Source organism: Zeus faber (genome assembly GCF_960531495.2).
Source record: "Zeus faber genome assembly, chromosome: 16".
In the NCBI taxonomy this organism is placed as follows: domain Eukaryota; kingdom Metazoa; phylum Chordata; class Actinopteri; order Zeiformes; family Zeidae; genus Zeus; species Zeus faber.
In genome coordinates, this window is record NC_137202.1 from 9,983,167 (window position 1) to 10,001,436 (window position 18,270).

Consider the following 18,270-nt stretch of genomic DNA (forward strand, 5'->3'; position numbering starts at 1 on the left):
ACATTTCCTGCAAGTCAGCATGAAGAACGGTCTCTTTTAGAACTAGAAACACTGAATGTAATGGCGGGTTATTATCGTTATTATTGGTACTATTATTATGGCACCGATGATGTCACTGGACTGAAGTAGAAGTTCTCAACGTTCCTGAAGCGAGGGGCTAATTACAGGCGTCTGGTGGAGCAGCTTTTCCAATAGTATGGAATGGAGTGACTCACCCACTTAAGGGCGAGAGCGCGTTCGGACCACCTTGTACTGTCCTTTTTGTGCTTTGATGCGGATGTAGAAGTGGGCGGTGTTCTTTCCCAGAGATTTCACTTTCACTTTTTAAGCAAAGTTGGCGAATTGGCTCAATGGGATCTTCAGATTTGCCTTTTGCAATTGGTTTTAACCCAAAATACTAGCAGGCGGCTGACATCAACATTTGCATTGCTACCAAGCTGTCATCTGTGTATCCATTGTGGGTTCACTGGTCCAATGTCAATAGGAAGTCAATCAACAAATTTACAAATAAAGAAAGTAATATATAATGGTCAAATAAAACAGTAATTAGAATTTATTGGCATAAATAATTGTATAAAAATACTTTTTATTAGTATTTCAATTATAGTTTCAGATGTACGATCTTATCACAATATTTTCAACTCTATTGACAACCGAGTGATTCTGAGTCATTCTTGTAGATATTACATAAACACACACACACACACACACTAACTTCTATCCCTAAAAGTTGTCAAAAACACAGCATGACCACGCACTTTGAAATGATACCCTTTTAACTTTAAATAAAAGCTGAAAATGGTATGATTTGCACAGAAGCGCTATCCTGATTCTGATATACGTACGACAAGGGCACACAAGAGAGCAAGTAGGATTAAAGACAACGCTGCAATGTAATGAATTAATAAAATCCATTTAGGAAAGAGGAAAAGAACAGAAGAGTGTCCAAATCAAACTACAGCGTTGGCCAAATGCCAGGGGAAAAGAATGGAACGCAAAACAATGAAAGAGTAAAAAAATCTGCAGCCTGGCGACATCTCTTTGTTCCTCTGTCCCCACTGTCAGCAAAAGCAAACCAGCCATCCATCCGGGCTTTGACTTAAACAGTGGCCACCAGCGGGATCCTGCAGCGGCGGATTCCAGCTGTAGGTGTGTGAGCTAGCCCTCCCTCAGAGTCAACCCTGACGGCTCGGAAATTAAAATCTGCTGATGTCCTGTGTTGAGCCGTAGTGAGTGACTTCCCCCTCCATGATATTGCGACGCAGAGCAACTTCCTCTTCAGGCCAGAGAAAACAGCCAAACTAAACCAAAAAAATTTAAAAGAAATAAATTCATTATAAGCTGAGACGCAAGTCATCCCGACTCTTTATTATCAAACCGGGGGCTCCATGGATAAAGATCATTCTCCGGATAAGCAGGCAGATCCACTCATTATTTTCCGAGTGCGAGATGAATACCTTGGGTGCATTTGACTTTTCGACAGGAGAGGCGCTTCTAATATCTACCACCAGTAGTAATGAGCTTTTCTCTCCATCGCCACCTCTGAGTCTTCCTTGCTGTCTCTCACTCACATACATACAGGAAAAGAAGCACGTGCATGTAGGCATGCACTGTGTACATTGCACTGTGGAGGGGGTTTGATAGATCGGATCAGGTTAATTAAAAATCATAATAGGTTATTTGACCCCTGCTAAGTGCAGATAAATGGTGCTGTGACCATTGTTTAGGGGAACAAAAGCCGGCCTGCAGAGGTAACTGCTAATGGACTCCATCCAGCAGCTACAGAGATAGCACACGGCATTGTACAGATGGCAAATGTATGTAGCTGGTGATATTATACACACTTGAAACTTTGGCAGCTGCTACAATAAGACATGGACCCCGCTTCAGACACATTTTCAGGTCTTGGACTAGGTGGAATCTTACGCATCCGACACCCTACACCGATGGGCCCAGCTGCCATCCATTCGGCCCCAACTGGTATCTGAGTATCATTCTGTCATTGGACACCCTTCAATCCTTGAGATCCACTCTGCCGCCTCTGGAATTGCCTTCCTTCTGGACACACTGGTTAGGCGCACCGGACTGTAGGCTTAGCAGAAGGATTGTTCACCTCTCGGGATGAGCACTGTGCGTGCCACCCCTTTGCTTCTTAAAATCCAGACACCCGCCCCTCTTTGTCTTGTTGGCCTCCTCCAATGGGTCTTCCCAAGAAATGGTCAGCCTGTGCATGGCCAGCGTGACGCCTTGATGGCGCTGACAGCAGCACCATGTCTGGCCAAAGCATAGCCATGCAGATTAACTCAGGAAATCCCTCAGCTACCAGTCACTAGTTGTTTCCATGAGGCCTGCTGGCACCCTTTGGCTTTCCTCGGGGCTTCTCCTCTGCATCAGCCTTGAAAAAAAGACACTCACAAGAGACTTAATCTCAGAGCGTAACGCCAGAGCTTCAATCAATTCATCATCATCACCTCAGGGTATCAAATGTTCCAGTACGATGATTTCATGGAGGCTAGCCCAGTCATTACCCGCTCCCTGCTGTACAACGTACACAAGCGTTATTAATGCTTCTTTAAAATGTTATGGACACCACATGAACATGTTTGTCAGGATGGGAGACTTTAGACTGGTGAACTAAGATACAGCGTGTTTCTCGGTGCTTGACAATCTGGTTGGCTCCCTCTAATGCGAGAATTATGTTAAACATGGAGAATTATGTCGGACATCATTTGCAGTCAAACCGCGGCAATCTAAAACGCAACTGACTATATCTACGAACTTGTTGACCGTAATGGCATATTCCCCACCCACCCTCCCCTTTATGTAAGCACTCACTCTAGATTATAGCGTGAGGGGGTTACATCAGAGCCTCGCCCTGGTATAGCTATACTGCAGAATAAAAGTAGGATCCCTCGTGCAAAAATTAACTTCATCCCCGGAACATAGCAGCTGAACAAAAACGACAACAAAATGAGAGGTACCTTCTCAGTTGGCGGTTTTACATTCCCTGTGTTCCGCCCTCAAACTGCACCCTGGCTATTATATTCCTCCTTCCACACATCTTTAAATGTTAATAGTAACTATGAAAAAATAAAACACTGATCCGGAACCTGTGGCCTTCGGGGAACTGGTGCATTGGTGAGGGACTACCAGCGCGAGGTATAAGCGGGGTTTTAGCCAAGCTCATAAATCACATGTTTAATGAGGACTTTTACAGGGCTCCTATGGCAGGTTCAGGTCAGCCACATCTCACGGGTTATTCACATAAAAAATAAAAAAAACACAACATAATGTGAAGATAAAATGGATGGATTAAAGATTAAAGAAGCGGCATGGCAGATTGGCGCCGGACCGAACTGGACGGACGCCGGCAATTACAACGAGCAATTAACGCAACATTCTCTTGGACGAGGACGGGACGAGGATCTAAGCGACAAGAGAGGGAAAGAGTTGGAGAGAGCTCTTCACAAAGTCGTATGGAAAAAGGGGGGATAAAGGAGGGGAAGTCGTATGGAAAAGAGGGATAAAGGAGGGAAGCGGGCGTGTTACACAACGGTCACACTCTTCCTGAGGGATGAAACATCTCTCTTTCTGTCCCCATCCCTCCGCAGCTTCCATCCGTCTCTCCCTGAGCCATACGAGGATCCCAGAATACACGCGGCGGGTGCTAAAATGGGCTGTGGGCCCAGTGATAAATTAGCTTTGGTGTATTTAGGGAGCGAGGGAGCGACAGAGAGAGAGAAAGAGAAAGAGAGAGGGGAGCGAGATGGCGAGAGGGATGGCGGAGATAATAGCTCCTAATGTTTAATCACAGCGAGATCTAATACAGTACGTGGCTCACAGACAAACTCACTGACCCTTGCTCGGATTCGCTCATCCATCATAACCAAGCAATGTGTGTTTGTGTGAGCATGTTTTCTCGGCAGATGATTTGATAACGAACACGCGAGAAAGAGCTCCTGAGGTCACAGATAAAGCTTTGGCGGACAGATTTAGGGCCAGAGGGAGACGGGGACACATGCAGCCTGTGAACCTGTGCGTTGCAGCAAGCCAGCCCCCCCGATGCCAAAACGTAATACACTTAACTAAAAAAAACAGCATTGGAGGTACAGTACTGCACATCTGGAAACCATTATGTTTTAAGCAGTTTAATACCACAGGGCCCGGCACCAACTTTTAGAACTGGTTGTCAAGTTGGAAATGATACATCAGCTGTTGGTAGCAAAGACTAATAGAATGGTTACCGAAGCAAAACACCATGCCAATAGGGCAACCAGACTGCATCAGATGGTTGCTAATGGCCCAAATCTTGTTGCCCGGGTAAAATGGGCAACCGCTGTTGTCGGGCAAACCATTTGTACTCTGAAAGAGAACAGTGACCAGGACTGTCCCGGTTTCGAGCTGCTTGTCCAAGTCCCGACAGATATCTGTAAAACGCTAAAATATGATAACTACCAAATTGTCCCAGTTTTCAGCACAATTAAAATAATAATAATAATAATAATAATAATATTATACTTGTTTTCAGCCCTTACATAAATTATATACTGTATACAGGCAAGCAGAAAAGAACATGCACAAAGATCCCACCAAGAGGCATCAGTCACCCGCTTAATTGTGTGGTTTCAAGGGTGTGCGTGTGTGTGTGTGTGTGTGTGTGTGTGTGTGTGTGTGTGTGTGTGTGTGTGCGTGCGCGTAGGTGCAGGCGTGCTTCCCACAATATACAGTAGGCAACTCCGCTGCGTGTCCCCTTGCCTCTCTGTTACCTTATTGAACAAAACAAAAAAAGCCCGGTGCATGACGGGGATGCACTCTCAGACACTCATCACATCACATCACATCAACAGAGTCAACAGAGTCAACAGAGTGCCAAACGTGCAGTACGCCGAAGGGTCCCGGTTTGCTTTAACATGGAATTAACAAACAAAAAATGACAGCAGCATCAAGTAACTTTGACTAACGTCTTTGTCAGTGCCACTACTAGATGATTTTAAGGTAGGTTTCTCACCATATTGTTCAAATATTCTAATTGATCACCAAAAAAGCTTGAAATGTGAGCAATCATCGGGAAAAAAAAAGTCTGTTTGTGGATGAACACCTTCCTCGCTCTTGAACACAGTCAGAAGACGGCAACATCCAAACAAGAAACACATCCCCGGGGACGTCCAGGTGCGGCGATAGGTGACACGCAGGGTCACGGGTTGTCGTTAACAAGGACGCACAAGCTGATGAAACCCAACCCAACCCAAGGTAAAGGTTGGACTGTTATCGGCGCATGTGGTCACCGCGGCAACACAGATCTGCCACACACCTTTCACATCTTCATCCACAAAGAGCCCCGTTTATCCCACAGAGACAATTTCAGGTTTTAATGACAGCAGCCAGTCAAGGGTAATCAGCATCAATCTGAACCCTCAATGTGTCTGTGTGCGTGTGTGTGTGTGTGTGTGCGTGTGTGTGTGTGTGTGTGTGTGTGTGTGTGTGTAGAGGTGTCCTCCTGCTGTGCTAATGCCTAGTGTTTTTTTCTGTGACAAAGCCGTCACCCACAGCTGTCACCCACAGGCGCTGTCACCCAAACATTCTCACAATAGCGGAGTGCGCGCCCTGAGTGAGTCATTGTGTCAGCAGACCATGTGCAGTGCCACAGTGACAGCAATGAAAGGACGCGGGCGCCCGGGTCCCACACTGCACAGCAGCGTGGGACGCAGGGTCCTTCCCAGGGGAAGGGATGAGGTTCAAACCTGAATGAACAAGTTATTTACCCCACTTACATGGGATTAAGAAAGAACACTCTGGTGCCCTGCGAACTAAACAGTTGGCCTAAATATGAATATTTGCAAGTTTCAGTGTTTTAAAGGACAACTTTTTTAACCTAAACCCTAGTTTTCAATCATCGGGAGTCAACCTAAGTGATTGGCATCAAAATAATTTTTAGTTGTTCCAATATTAAGAGAATGAATAGCTTCTGCCGACTGAGCTACAATAAAAGTACAATGGGACAATTGCCTACAGTCTTCGTGATTGATTCTTGAATCAGGAGTAATGTGTGTATTTTAGAATGTAAAAATAAAAATAATAGTCTAATAAAAAAAAAAATGTAGCACAGGCATTTAGGCTTTTTTTTTTTTTTTTAACCTGTGCTGTCGGCATGCTGGGCATACACCACAGAGTATTTGTATGCCATTGCATTCAGGACAGAGTTAGTCTGTGTGGAGTTCAACTTCTCAGCCTGCAATGCAACACTTTATTAATTCTTAAATCATCAAGCTGCAATTACTCTGTCCTGTGGACGACCTGTAGGATGACAAGAGCACAGTTTTTTGTTACACAGAACCACCACCAACCCCCCTCTTTGGAGAATATTTATCATGTTTGGGTCTATAAACAACTGATCACTACTCTAAGAGGGGGAGAATCACCACGGTGAGACAAATAAACATAGAAAAAAACAGCATTTACACAAAAACATGAACATTGGACGACAACATGTATTGAAAAACAGAGAATTAGCTCCAGGAAAACTGGCACTACAACTGGTCACGTGGCCTCTTCCTGTCATAGTTATGGCAGTAAATGAGGGAGGAAAGGGGAGGAATGCAACCAGGAGGGTGCTGGGGTGCACTTGAAGCAGGTGTGTCTGTGTGTGTGTGTGTGTGTGTGTGTGTGTGTGTGTGTGTGTGTGTGTGTGTGTGTGTGTGTGTGTGTGTGTGTGTGTGGGTGTGTGTGGGTGTGTGTGTGTGTGTGTGTGTGTGTGTGCGTGTGTGTGCGTGTGTGTGTAAGATGTCCACCGGTGAGTGTACATGACTTATCCCCATTGGTACTGGTGTAGAAGGTCAGTAATATGTCGTGGCGGTGGAAGGGACCCGAAGCCCCCCTGAACTCCGCAGCCCCGTGGACTGCCTACGGCTGCAGGAAAGCCCCGGGTACCCTGCCCTGTGGCCACAGAAGACCAATGGTCCCCCAGAGAAGCCAGAGGGCCATGGAGCAACTCCCACTCCCAGCCCCCGAGGAGCATGACCCAGTCCCAGGGAGCACGAGGAGACCCCGCACCCCAGGGGCGCACACATACAACCAACAACCGGGCGCAAGACGCAGCCGCCGGCACAGAACCCGGGCCATGGGTGCAAGTCACGGACCGTGGGCCCGGATCCACGGTGACAGACCGACACCCCACCCGAGCCGCCCGCCGACAGGACCCCCATGCCCACCCACGCACAAGGGGGAGGCCTGCCCCACCGCAGCCAACCAGACGCGCTGCCCGGCGTGAGTGCCAAGTGCCCATACACGTAGCAGCGTGTGCCCAGTGTAACATCGAGGTGCACCTCGATGTTACACCCCCCCCCCGGTTAATTCCTGGTTGAGCCACCAGGACGCTCCCTGAGAGCCACAGGCATCATTCGCATGCTTTCTATCAATCCAATTAAACATTCAATTCAACTCAATTCCACACAAGGATCCATAGTAATAGATAGAGACGAGGTCAATCCGGTTTTCCAGAGATATAACCCTAAAGTATAGAGGCGGCCCATTAAAAGCCTGGCCCGTTACAATAAAAATACAGAGCCATCCATCAACACCCGGGCCCCGCTGTCAAAAAGCCTCAAAACAAAAGGGCTTGTATAATGAAGTGCTCCACACTGCCATAGATCAAGAGTGGGAATATAACTGGGAGAGAGAGAGGGGGGAAGAAAAATAGAGGAAAAAAGATGTAAGGATGTATGACAGATGCAGGTCCACGCAGTTTTTCATTTATAACGCAAACTAACATGCAGAGACAAACAAACAAACAAACACCTCACACACGGTCATTTTAGCACGGCCAATTCAAGTGTTCTTGTTACATCTAATTCAAGAGGAGGAAAAATACAGACACAAGAAGCATCGGTCTGAGAAATTGCAAATAGCTGTTTTTTTTTCCACCAGATATCTGTACAGTATGAATGGTAATTACATGTATGTGATAATTATATCAATTGCAGTTTTGAGAAATATTGAAAGGATGATTATTTTCCACTAAATGGAACATTATTCATGGATTCATAAATGATGACGAGGGGGAAAAACTTTCTGTGAGGGAAATTCGTGTGCCATCCAAAAAGATGAGGGGGTGTTTATCCTTACAACGAGCCTTCAATAACAGATGTCCTGAGGTGAACATTAATGAGAGAAAAAAATCGGTTTTCAAGCAATGATAGAGCAGAGTCAAAAATCATTCATGCAAAACAAACAAAATTAAAGATGCCCCAAGATGTATTTTCAAACCTTAAAATATTCCGGCTGCTGAATATTTTTTAACATGATTATTCCACCAAAAATGCTGAATAAACGACGGAAGACGGCCTTCAGGCACCGCATCTCAACACCTTGACTCTCGGATGAATGCAAGAATCTATGAATACAAAATTGAACTTCAATTTAACTTACTTACCTACCATCGAGCCATACGCCAACAAAATAACTGGCTGATTCATCGCACAACATTGGTGAAATACAGCCCTACATCATCGTCTGACCAGCGATGGACACTCGTCACCAGGTCCCCGGGCGCATCAACGAATGCTGCCCACTGCTCCTGGCTGCCCCCCGGAGGAAGGACAAGCCAGGATGGGTTAAATGCAGAGGCCTCATTTCACCAGCCACCACCCAAAGCATGTGCATGTGTGTGCATGTGTTGTAGTGTGGTGTGTTGTGTGATAATTTAAGATTCTTCTTCTTCTACATGAAGACCAGAGTTGACTTTAATACGATATACCTGTCTGCCATGCATGGTTCGCTAAATGTCATCATTCCACACAACAATTAATCAACTCTCACTGCGGTGACGCTAACTAGTCAGCGTCCGCTGTATGTGCACTAAAATGTCTGATCTTTGCATGTTGGACCTTGATTCATTTTGTTCAATTGAAGTTTGTGATGTCACGAGTGAGAGAGGCGAGACTGCGATGGACACGTGTGTAGGAGAGATGAGAGTTACATTGGGAGAAGGATGCTGAGGGTGGAGCTGCCAGGCAAGAGGAAAAGAGGAAGGCCAAAGAGAAGGTTTGTGGATGTGGTGAGGGAGGACATGCAGGCGGTTGGTGTAAGGGAGGAAGATGCGCAGAACAGAAGGTGTTGGAGGCAGATGATCGGCTCCGGCGACCCCTAACGGCAGCAGAAGAAGAAGAAGTTTGTGATGTTGTAATTTTTTTTTTTTAAATATGGAGGCAGGACTCCCTTATCAGTGGAATAATGTTAAAATGGCTCAAAAGGTTCTGCATGTTCTGTCACACAACCAGTATATTCAAAGTAAAGCCTCCAAAAAGACTTCACCATAAAGAACATATGATTTTTAGCGGAGGCAGACAGACAAAATGTGAAGAAAAAATTTAAATCAGTATCAGGTATCAGGTATTTCATCCAGGCAGAATGACCTAGCTGAAAGAACACTGCAGGCGAGTCTCGCAACACCTTTAACAGAAGATTTGACAGATATGACTCGAGATAATAAGAGATGCTATTGTTAACTTAGGACAACAGCGACGCATTGTTTGGAGAAGAGGGTGTTGAAAATATGCTGAAAGACGTGAAACTGAACAAGGGTATTGGCCCGGATACGGGCAACCGCGCGCCACAATTCCTTCATCATCTACCGGCTCAGGTTTTCTGGGATGTGTTTGACGGCTCGGTGAGGTCCAACGCCGTGCCGCTCAGCCCATTTCCAAGATCCGAGTGCAGAAATAACCGCCCGAAAAGACCTCGGACCTCGAGACCTCGGACCTCGAGACTTGCAGACGAGGGCCGTCCTCCCTCAGACGTCTTACCGCGGGATCCAAAATAATAGAGAGAGCAGCAGTTCAAATACTCAACCCGGCTGCCATTTTAGACAGCAAACTGACCTTTGGAGTTGAGTGCAGTGTGCCAAATGTCAGTTAGGGCTGTTTTTGAATGAATCTCCCAGTCCTCTACACGCCTCATGCCTCTGCCTCATCGAGTCCTTATTGACCTTCAGTTCAACAGCTCGGCGTGCCTCTCTCAGAGGCTCATTTTGAAGATTAGGCTGGAGAGGGTGGTATTGTGATAGCGAAATAATTGGAATATACCGAAGGAACTTCAAGGAGCTGCATGGGAGGGAGCGCAATCAGGGAGGGGAGAATGTATTATGGATCTTCCAACCCTGTTCCTCAGATCCTCACCGAGACTCTTGCAGCCATCAGGTTGAAGGTTTAGTCCCTTGAAACCAAGGAAAACCCGAAACAGCTTTGTTGGGACACGTGTGGTCACTGAATCACGACGAACATCTCAGAACTAAAAAAAAACCAAAGAGTCTCCCACACTTGAAATTGCCTTTGGAAAAAATAGAAAAAATAAGTAATTCTAATGTATTATATTCTGTAATGGGCCAAAGAAAGAGGAATTCTCTTTCTTAAAAAGTGTTTAAATCGTGGATGAAGACAAAGAGAGAGAGAGCGCAGGAGGGTAATTCTTGTTTGTGCCTGTGCGTGCACGCATGGGGAGGGCGGATTTGGTAACTGGGTTATACAGCTTTAGGGGACACTTTGAAATAACGGAGCAGGGAAAAAGCCAAACGGGTGAGTGGATGATAGGAGAAGTAGAAGATGAGAGCCCAGTGACAACCAGACGGATGGAGGGTTGACAGAGACGGGGAGCGGGGGATGGAAAGGTAGGCGACAGGAAGAGGGAAGGAGCGAGAGAGAGAGATAATGGGCAGAGTGGAGGAGTGGAGGTACACAGTAAAGAATAGATGGATGGAAAAAGGAAGAAGGGAGGTGGGGGTGGGTGGGTGATGTTTGTGTCTGTGTTCTGTCTCAGGCCGCGCAGCAGCTGACCCAGATGCAGCCGAATTAGGCGCCGCCACTCGGAGTCTTTCTTCCCCACCGCCGCCACTTTGTCCGTCCAATTCCGACCGAACTCCCCGTCCATCCCCGTGGCCGCCGGCTCGTGCACGCCCGTGTGTTTGGAAGTAACCTTGCCTAACCCCCGTACCATCACCCCACCGTCAATGTCCTCACTTGCTGCTGCTGCCGAGTCCGGAAGGCTCCATTTTGGTGCAAAGTGCTCCCCCTTCCTTCGCCTTTGTTATTCTCTCCATTCCTCTCGTCTCATCCAATCTCCTCGCCTCGCCTCTCCTCTACAACCCCACCTTTCCCCTCCCTGTCTTCTTTCCTTTCATCTCCTCCCCTCTTTCACCCCCTCTCCCGGACCCCTCTCCATGTCTCGCCTCGCCTCGCCTCTCATCCCTTCTTCTCCTCCGCTCCTCTCTCCTTTCTTCTCCTCTCCTCCCTCTGCCCCACCTTCCCTGTCCTTGTCTCTCCTCTCCTCGTAGCGTGCAGAGGGAAGGGGGACCCACCGGCAGAGCTGTAGCTTATGTAATGAGATAATCTAGAGACTAATATTGTATAACAGATATACCAAGTACCCATTAGTGAGTTCTCAGTCCCTTTTCCATGTACCATGACCATTTGTCTGGCCGTCACATGCACACAAAAATGCTCACACACATGCACACATGCACATGAATTAGGTCTTTTGGGTCTGTCACAGATGGGCGACGGATGGACTTGAGCTTGAGTATGGGGGCTCTATGACATTAATACTTTGGAATAATAGCAAATGCATTTTCTCATATGGGTAATCCGCCTACATATGCACACGTACATTACCTACGCCAAAACCTTTAAGGGCTTTTGTCCTTTTGATAACTGTTGCATTGCACTTGGAGGGTTGGATAGATGGATAGAGGGTGGCTAGATACATGGATGGACAGATGGTCGGATGGATTGAAGAATGAATACACAGATGTATAGATGGACAGATGGACGGATGGATGGATGGATGGATGGATGACGGAAAAAGGGAGATGATGGAGAGAGGCTCACAGAGGGAACGCAGCGAGAGGGGCGAGTGTGCATGCACACGTGCCGATGCACAGGGACTGGGGAAGCAAAGGACCTGGTTGAGCACACAAAAAATGTGCACGTGTCAGTGTGCGAGTGTGTGTGTGTTTTTGTGCTTGTGTGTGTGTGTGTGTGTGTTTGTGTGTGCGTGTGTGTCCGCGTGTGTGTGTGTGCGTGTGTGTGTGTGTGTGTACTTGTAAGAGAGCACCTTGAAAGCTTAAGTTTCTCCTTTGGCCAAAGGGCTATTTCCACTGACAACAGGGATGCGGTTGCTGTTTTTGTCCCATGCGCCGGGCCCTTTTGTGTAAACGCAGTCCATTAGATTAGCAAACTAAACTAAAACCAAAGTGCGTTCCAGTGCAGGCAGAGGTCACGTGAGGAGACGGGTAGAGGCTTTTGAAATCATTCATAATTTAAATAAAATTGAAGTTAAAAAAGGTTCTGCTGGGCCTATTACGTGATATCTCTTGTATTCGCGCAAACCAATTTTGTCCTATCCTATCTACCCTTTCTCGGTCTGCCTGGCAGGCACATAAAAAATGAAGTTTTCATTTGAAGAGGAAAAAAAATGTCGACGGTATAAATTTTATGCAAAGATATCTGTTTTGGAAACAGGTGCCAACTGTGCTACAGTTGGTTATAGCTCTTAAAACATGCTGAATGAAAGTTAACCTTGATAAACTCAACTCCCCATGGGAAACGAAGCACACACATCTGAATTTAGGAGCAAGTAAAGTGTCACAGTTTAAATCCTTCAACGTGAGAAAAATAATCAGGCACCCATTGCAAGTGAAATTCCGAAACGACCTTTAGTTTGTTCTATTTTCACAGTCGCAAAATATGATGTCAGAGCCTCAACCTGAAAATTGGCAGGTTCACCGTGCACTCTACATGCGCTTATCTACTTCTGGTATCCTGGGTGAGAGCTCCGAATTCAGAAATCCAAACTGGCTACATGAGTTCTATGATGCAGGACAGCCGGATAAAAGGCTCTGATCTCTAATGACCCTCTTTGTAAGATAAAACATTTGAAGTCAAAGTTGTCAAAATGTGTAAATCCCGCACCGGCTGCACTTAGAACACACAGAGGGAAGGATAATCCGAGGTGACAGAGCAGAGCAGTTATCTGTTTATTCCTATTAAGTGAAGATTATTATTGTTTTGTTTACATTTCAATGGTTTTAGTTCTTAGCGCTCTGACTTCTGGCCTCTAGCTGATGTTTTGCTTAAGTGGAGATGATGTCCTCCACACCACGGCGCTGGCGGAGCTCAGCTGTTCCAACTTGCTCATTTAAAATACAACAACAACGACGACGACGACGACAACAACGACGACAAAAGCTGCTCAGTGCAGATTGCTTTGATGGCAACCTGACAACGCATTGGTGAATATGCACCCGACAACACACCGCCTTTTATGCAAAAAAACCCCACAAAAGGCTGCATCAGTTATATAATAATCATGCCAAAAAAAAAAAAAAGACGGGGTGACTTGACATGAGTTTAGTCATTTGTCTGAGGCGCACTTACTGTGAATAGGCCTATGAGCAGGTAGGGGTCACACTCAGAAAGTCAGGGAATGACAACTGTGGCTTGTGCAAGGAAATGCACCTGTATCTCTCCATGCATGCACTCTATGTATTGTATGATGTACTGTATGATATTGATAAAATGAATTGACAAAATACTGCTCATTTGGGGATTTTTGGAGGTGAGTATTGGTGCTTTCTTAAGAGGTGGAGGCAATGGGCAGACAGCTAGAATAGTCTATGGAGTCCGGGAAATTGCATTACTTTACTGTAATATCTATTTTCCTCACCAGATATCAAAATTATATTCATCCATCACTTAGCGCTAATAAATACTGTGTGTGTGTGTGTGTGTGTGTGTATATATATATATATATATATATAGGTACCTTGACTTATGACTGCATCTACTTACGACTAATCCAAGATAAGAGTAGCGATAGTCACGAAAATTTGTATCGACTTGCAACCGACTGCTCCAAGGTACGACCGTGGAAATGTGCAGTTGGCGCGTCGGCGGCCAGTCAGCAGTCAGTCAGCAGTCAGTCAGCGGGCGACCTACATCGTGTGTGCACGTAGTTCGTGGCTTATCGATGTTTTTTTTCATATTTACTGCGTTTGTGCTGTGTGTTTTGTTTATTTTCACCCTTCATGATGAGTCCTCAGAAGAAGGATGACGGGAAAAAGAAAAAGGCAATGATTCCCATTGAAACTAAGAAGGAAAAATTCATTCATAGAAAAATATGAGCGTGGTGTATATGGGAAAAATTGCTTCGACATACGACTGTTTTAACATACGACCGTTCTTATAGAACAAATTACAGTCGTAATATATATAATATATATATAATATATTACAATATATATATAAGTTTAGTACAATGTACATGTAAACTGCTGTGTTTTAGTTAATCTTCACTTATTCTAGTTGTATTCTTTTTTGTTTTCCACTTGCTTTGACAATGTAAACACATGTTATCCATGTCAATAAAGCCCTTTGACTTGAACTGAATTGAAGTGTATGGAATTGATCTATCAGGACCTCTCCATTACAAACCCACTGGGGCTGCCTCCACACATATTTCAGCAGCCCCTTGTTGCTGTCACAGAAAAGCAAATATCACTGAAATGGTCCCACCTGCTTTGCGTGCCAAGTGCTGGAGCCCCAGGACGAGCCCCAGCATAGCCCCCGTGAAGCACATCTGGCCGGCGAACAGCTCCTTCCTCTTTCGCCGCCTCGCCCTGGTCCTCCGCTGGTTCAGCACCACGCGGAGCGCCGCGTCGGGCAGCCCCTCAGCGGACACGCCGACCATGGCTGCGCTCCGTCGGCGAGCGTTCCAGCCGGCAGCCCGGTGAAACGAACCGAGTCGACGGAGGCGAAAGTTACACGGCGATGGAGAGAAGTGCTGTGTCGTCGGGTGATTGTAATAATAATAATAATAATAATAATAATAATAATAATAATAATAATAATAATAATAATAATAAATAAATAAACTAAAGCAAACAAACAGTCCGACCTTCGCTTTTATAATGGCCCGGTGTTGTGCCCCAGCGGAGCCCGCACGGAGTGCACGTTTCCCGGCGTGGAGGTTCGGAGGAGACCGAGGAGCTCCATGAATGCGTCACCGCAGCTGCTGCCTGTTTGCCACACAGGACTGAGATGTAGAGAGAGAGAGAGAGAGGGGGGAGAGAGAGGGGGGGGCAAGAGAGAGAGAGAGGGGAGAGAGAGGGGGGGGGGGGAGCAAGAGAGAGAGAGAGGAGAGAGAGAGAGGGGAGAGAGGGGGGGGAGAGAGAGGGGAGAGAGGGGGGAGAGAGGGGGGGGAGCAAGAGAGAGAGGAGAGAGAGAGGGGAGAGAGAGAGAGGGGAGAGAGAGAGGGGAGAGAGGGGGGGAGAGAGAGGGGAGAGAGGGGGGAGAGAGGGGGGGAGCAAGAGAGAGAGGAGAGAGAGAGGGGAGAGAGAGAGAGGGGAGAGAGAGAGGGGAGAGAGGGGGGGGAGAGAGAGGGGAGAGAGGGGGGAGAGAGGGGGGGGAGCAAGAGAGAGAGGAGAGAGAGAGGGGAGAGAGAGAGAGGGGAGAGAGAGAGGGGAGAGAGAGGGGGGGCAAGAGAGAGAGAGAGAGGAGAGAGAGAGAGGGGAGAGAGAGGGGGGGAGAGAGAGAGAGAGAGCAGGGGAGAGAGAGCGAGAGAGACAGAGAGGTTTAAAGAGAGAGAGAGGGGAGTTAAAGAGAGAGAGCGAGAGAGAGACAGAGAGGTTTAAAGAGAGAGAGAGGGGGAGTTAAAGAGAGAGAGATAGAGAGAGAGAGAGAGGTTTAAAAGAGAGAGAGGGGGGAGTTAAGGTGAGAGAGATAGAGAGAGAGAGAGAGGTTTAAAAGAGAGAGAGGGGGGAAGTTAAGGAGAGAGGGGGGGTTTAAAGAGAGAGAGAGACAGAGAGAGGTTTAAAGAGAGAGAGGGAGGGGGGAGTTAAAGAGAGAGAGCGGTTTAAAGAGAGAGAGGGGGGTTTTAAGAGAGAGAGAGAGAGAGAGAGAGAGAGAGACAGAGAGAGGTTTGAAGAGAGAGAGAGAGAGAGAGGGGTGAGGTTTAGAGAGGGGGGAGAGGGAGATGGAGAGACAGGGGGAGGGAGGATGGGGTAGAGGAGGGAGAGGGGGGGATAGAAGGAGACATGGGGGACAGAGGGAGTAGAGAGAGAATGGATGGGCATGCATGCAAGAAGCGACTGACAGAGAGAAAAAACAAAAGAGCGAGGAAGAGAGAAAGAGAGTGAGGGAGAGAGGGAGGGAGAGGGAGGGAGAGAGAGAGAGAGAATGAGTGCTGGAAGCTGTTGAACAATGCAGAGATGAAGCAGATCAGTGCGGATCAAGATGATTTCATTCAACAGCGAAACACGCAACAGTCACTCCCTGGCAAACATCCTCCAAAACATGGATGATGAATAAACCAGGAGGAGGAATTAGTCAATTATTAAATTCAATTGACTCACTGGTAAAATGGAGCATTAAAATAATGAAACAAACAATATTGCGGCCAAACATTTGAGGTAAAAACTGTTCATTCACTGTTGGTTCACTTTTCCTCAACATTTTAACAATGCGATGTTGAACAATGTAAAACAATGGAGAACAAAACATCGTGGAGGAATTAGTCTTTATTTATTTTTGTTTTAATTATTTATTTATGCTAAATGATACAATTAAAAATGTATTGCGGTGTCAACCATTAAAACTTTAAATATATGACTCATGTTATTGTTTATAATATATGAATCGTATATTTGTATCATTTTCAGCCACAACATTAAAGCCACCTGCCGATATATAGTGTAGCTCCCCCTTGTGCCACCAAAACCGCTCTGACCCGTGGAGGCATGGACTCCACAAGACACCTAAGGGTGTCCTGTGGTATCCGGCACCAAACGTTAGCAGCAGATCCTTTCAGTCCTGGAAGTTGTGAGGTGGGGCCTCCATGGAGCTGGCTTGTTGTTCCAGAACATCCCACAGATGCTTGATCAGACTGAGGTCTAGGAAATTTGGAGGCCAAGTCAACACTTTGAACTCTTCGTCCTGTTCCTCAAACCATTCCTGAACATTCCTTGCAGTGTGGCAGGGCGTATCATCCTGCTGAAAGAGTCCACTGTCATCAGGCAATACCATCACCGTGAAGGGGTGAACTTGGTCTACAACGATGTTTAGGGAGGTGGTACATGTCAAAGTAACATCCACATGAATGCCAGGACCCAAGGTCTCCCAGGAGAACATTGGCCAGAGCATCACACAGGCTCCGTCGGCTTGCCTTCTTCCCATAGTGCATGCTGGTGCCATCTCTTACCAAGGTAAACACACGCACCTGACCATCCATATGGTGTAGAATAAAACGTGATTCATCAGACCAGGCCACCTTCTTCCATTGCTCCATGGTCCAGTTCTGACGCTCACGTTCCCATTGTAGGCGCTTTCGGTGGTAGCCAGGGGTCAGCATGGACACCCTGACCGGTCTGGTGCTACACAGCCCCATACGCAGCAAGCTGTGATGCACTGTGTGTTCTGACACCTTTCTATCGTAGCAGCATTAACTTTTTCAGCAATATGTGCTACAGCGACCAGACGGGCTAGCCTTGACTACCCACGCGCATCGATTAGTCATGGGTTCCCGTCACCCTGTCGCCGGTTCAACGGTTGTCCTTCCTTGGACTACTTTTGGTAGTTACTAACCAATGCATACCGGGAACACCCCACAAGACCCGCCGTTTTGGAGACGCGAGCCATCATAATTTGGCCCTTGTCACTCAGATCCTTACGCTTGCCCATTTTTCCCATTTCCAACACATCAACTTCAAGTACTGATTGTTCACTTGTTGCCTAATATATCCCACCTCTTGTCTGTGGTTTTAATCCTGTGCTGATCTGTGTATATATAGGCTATACAGTATACAGTATACAGTATATATATATACATTTTAACATTTTTACAATCCAGTGTTTAACAATGAAGAACAACAAATAGAAGGAAAAAACATTGTACCCCCTTTTTCACTGTAAAGCAGAATGATGCAGCGATGAGGAGCAGAGTGTCTCTGTAATGATGAGCGGGTTAAGGGTCTTCTGAGGGCATATCCAGAGTGAAACACCGGAGCTTATGATCACCTACCCCTCACCCTTTCTGTTCGTGCCCAAAACCCTCCACCCTCCAGATAAGCAATAAATCGCGCTCGCTATTTATTGTGAGTGAAAGCCTAGATTTCCATCTCAATAATCATGACTCAATTGGGGAGAGCATGTGGAAAGTGCACTATTATTCCTCACCATTTACTAATTTCAATATATATATTTACTGTATATATATATATATATTTTT

At 46.4% G+C, this 18,270-nt stretch overlaps 1 protein-coding gene across 1 annotated transcript in view; it reads right to left on the reverse strand.

Annotated features, from left to right (window-relative positions):
* slc24a3 (solute carrier family 24 member 3) overlaps positions 1–14,770 on the reverse strand; it is a 68,491-nt gene extending 53,721 nt beyond the window's left edge. The window contains exon 1 of the mRNA XM_080016081.1: positions 14,562–14,770. Within this exon, the coding sequence (XP_079872207.1) occupies positions 14,562–14,736 (175 nt within the window). The 5' untranslated portion in view covers positions 14,737–14,770. The remainder of the gene's footprint in view (positions 1–14,561) is intronic.
* Positions 14,771–18,270: the final 3,500 nt, after the last annotated feature.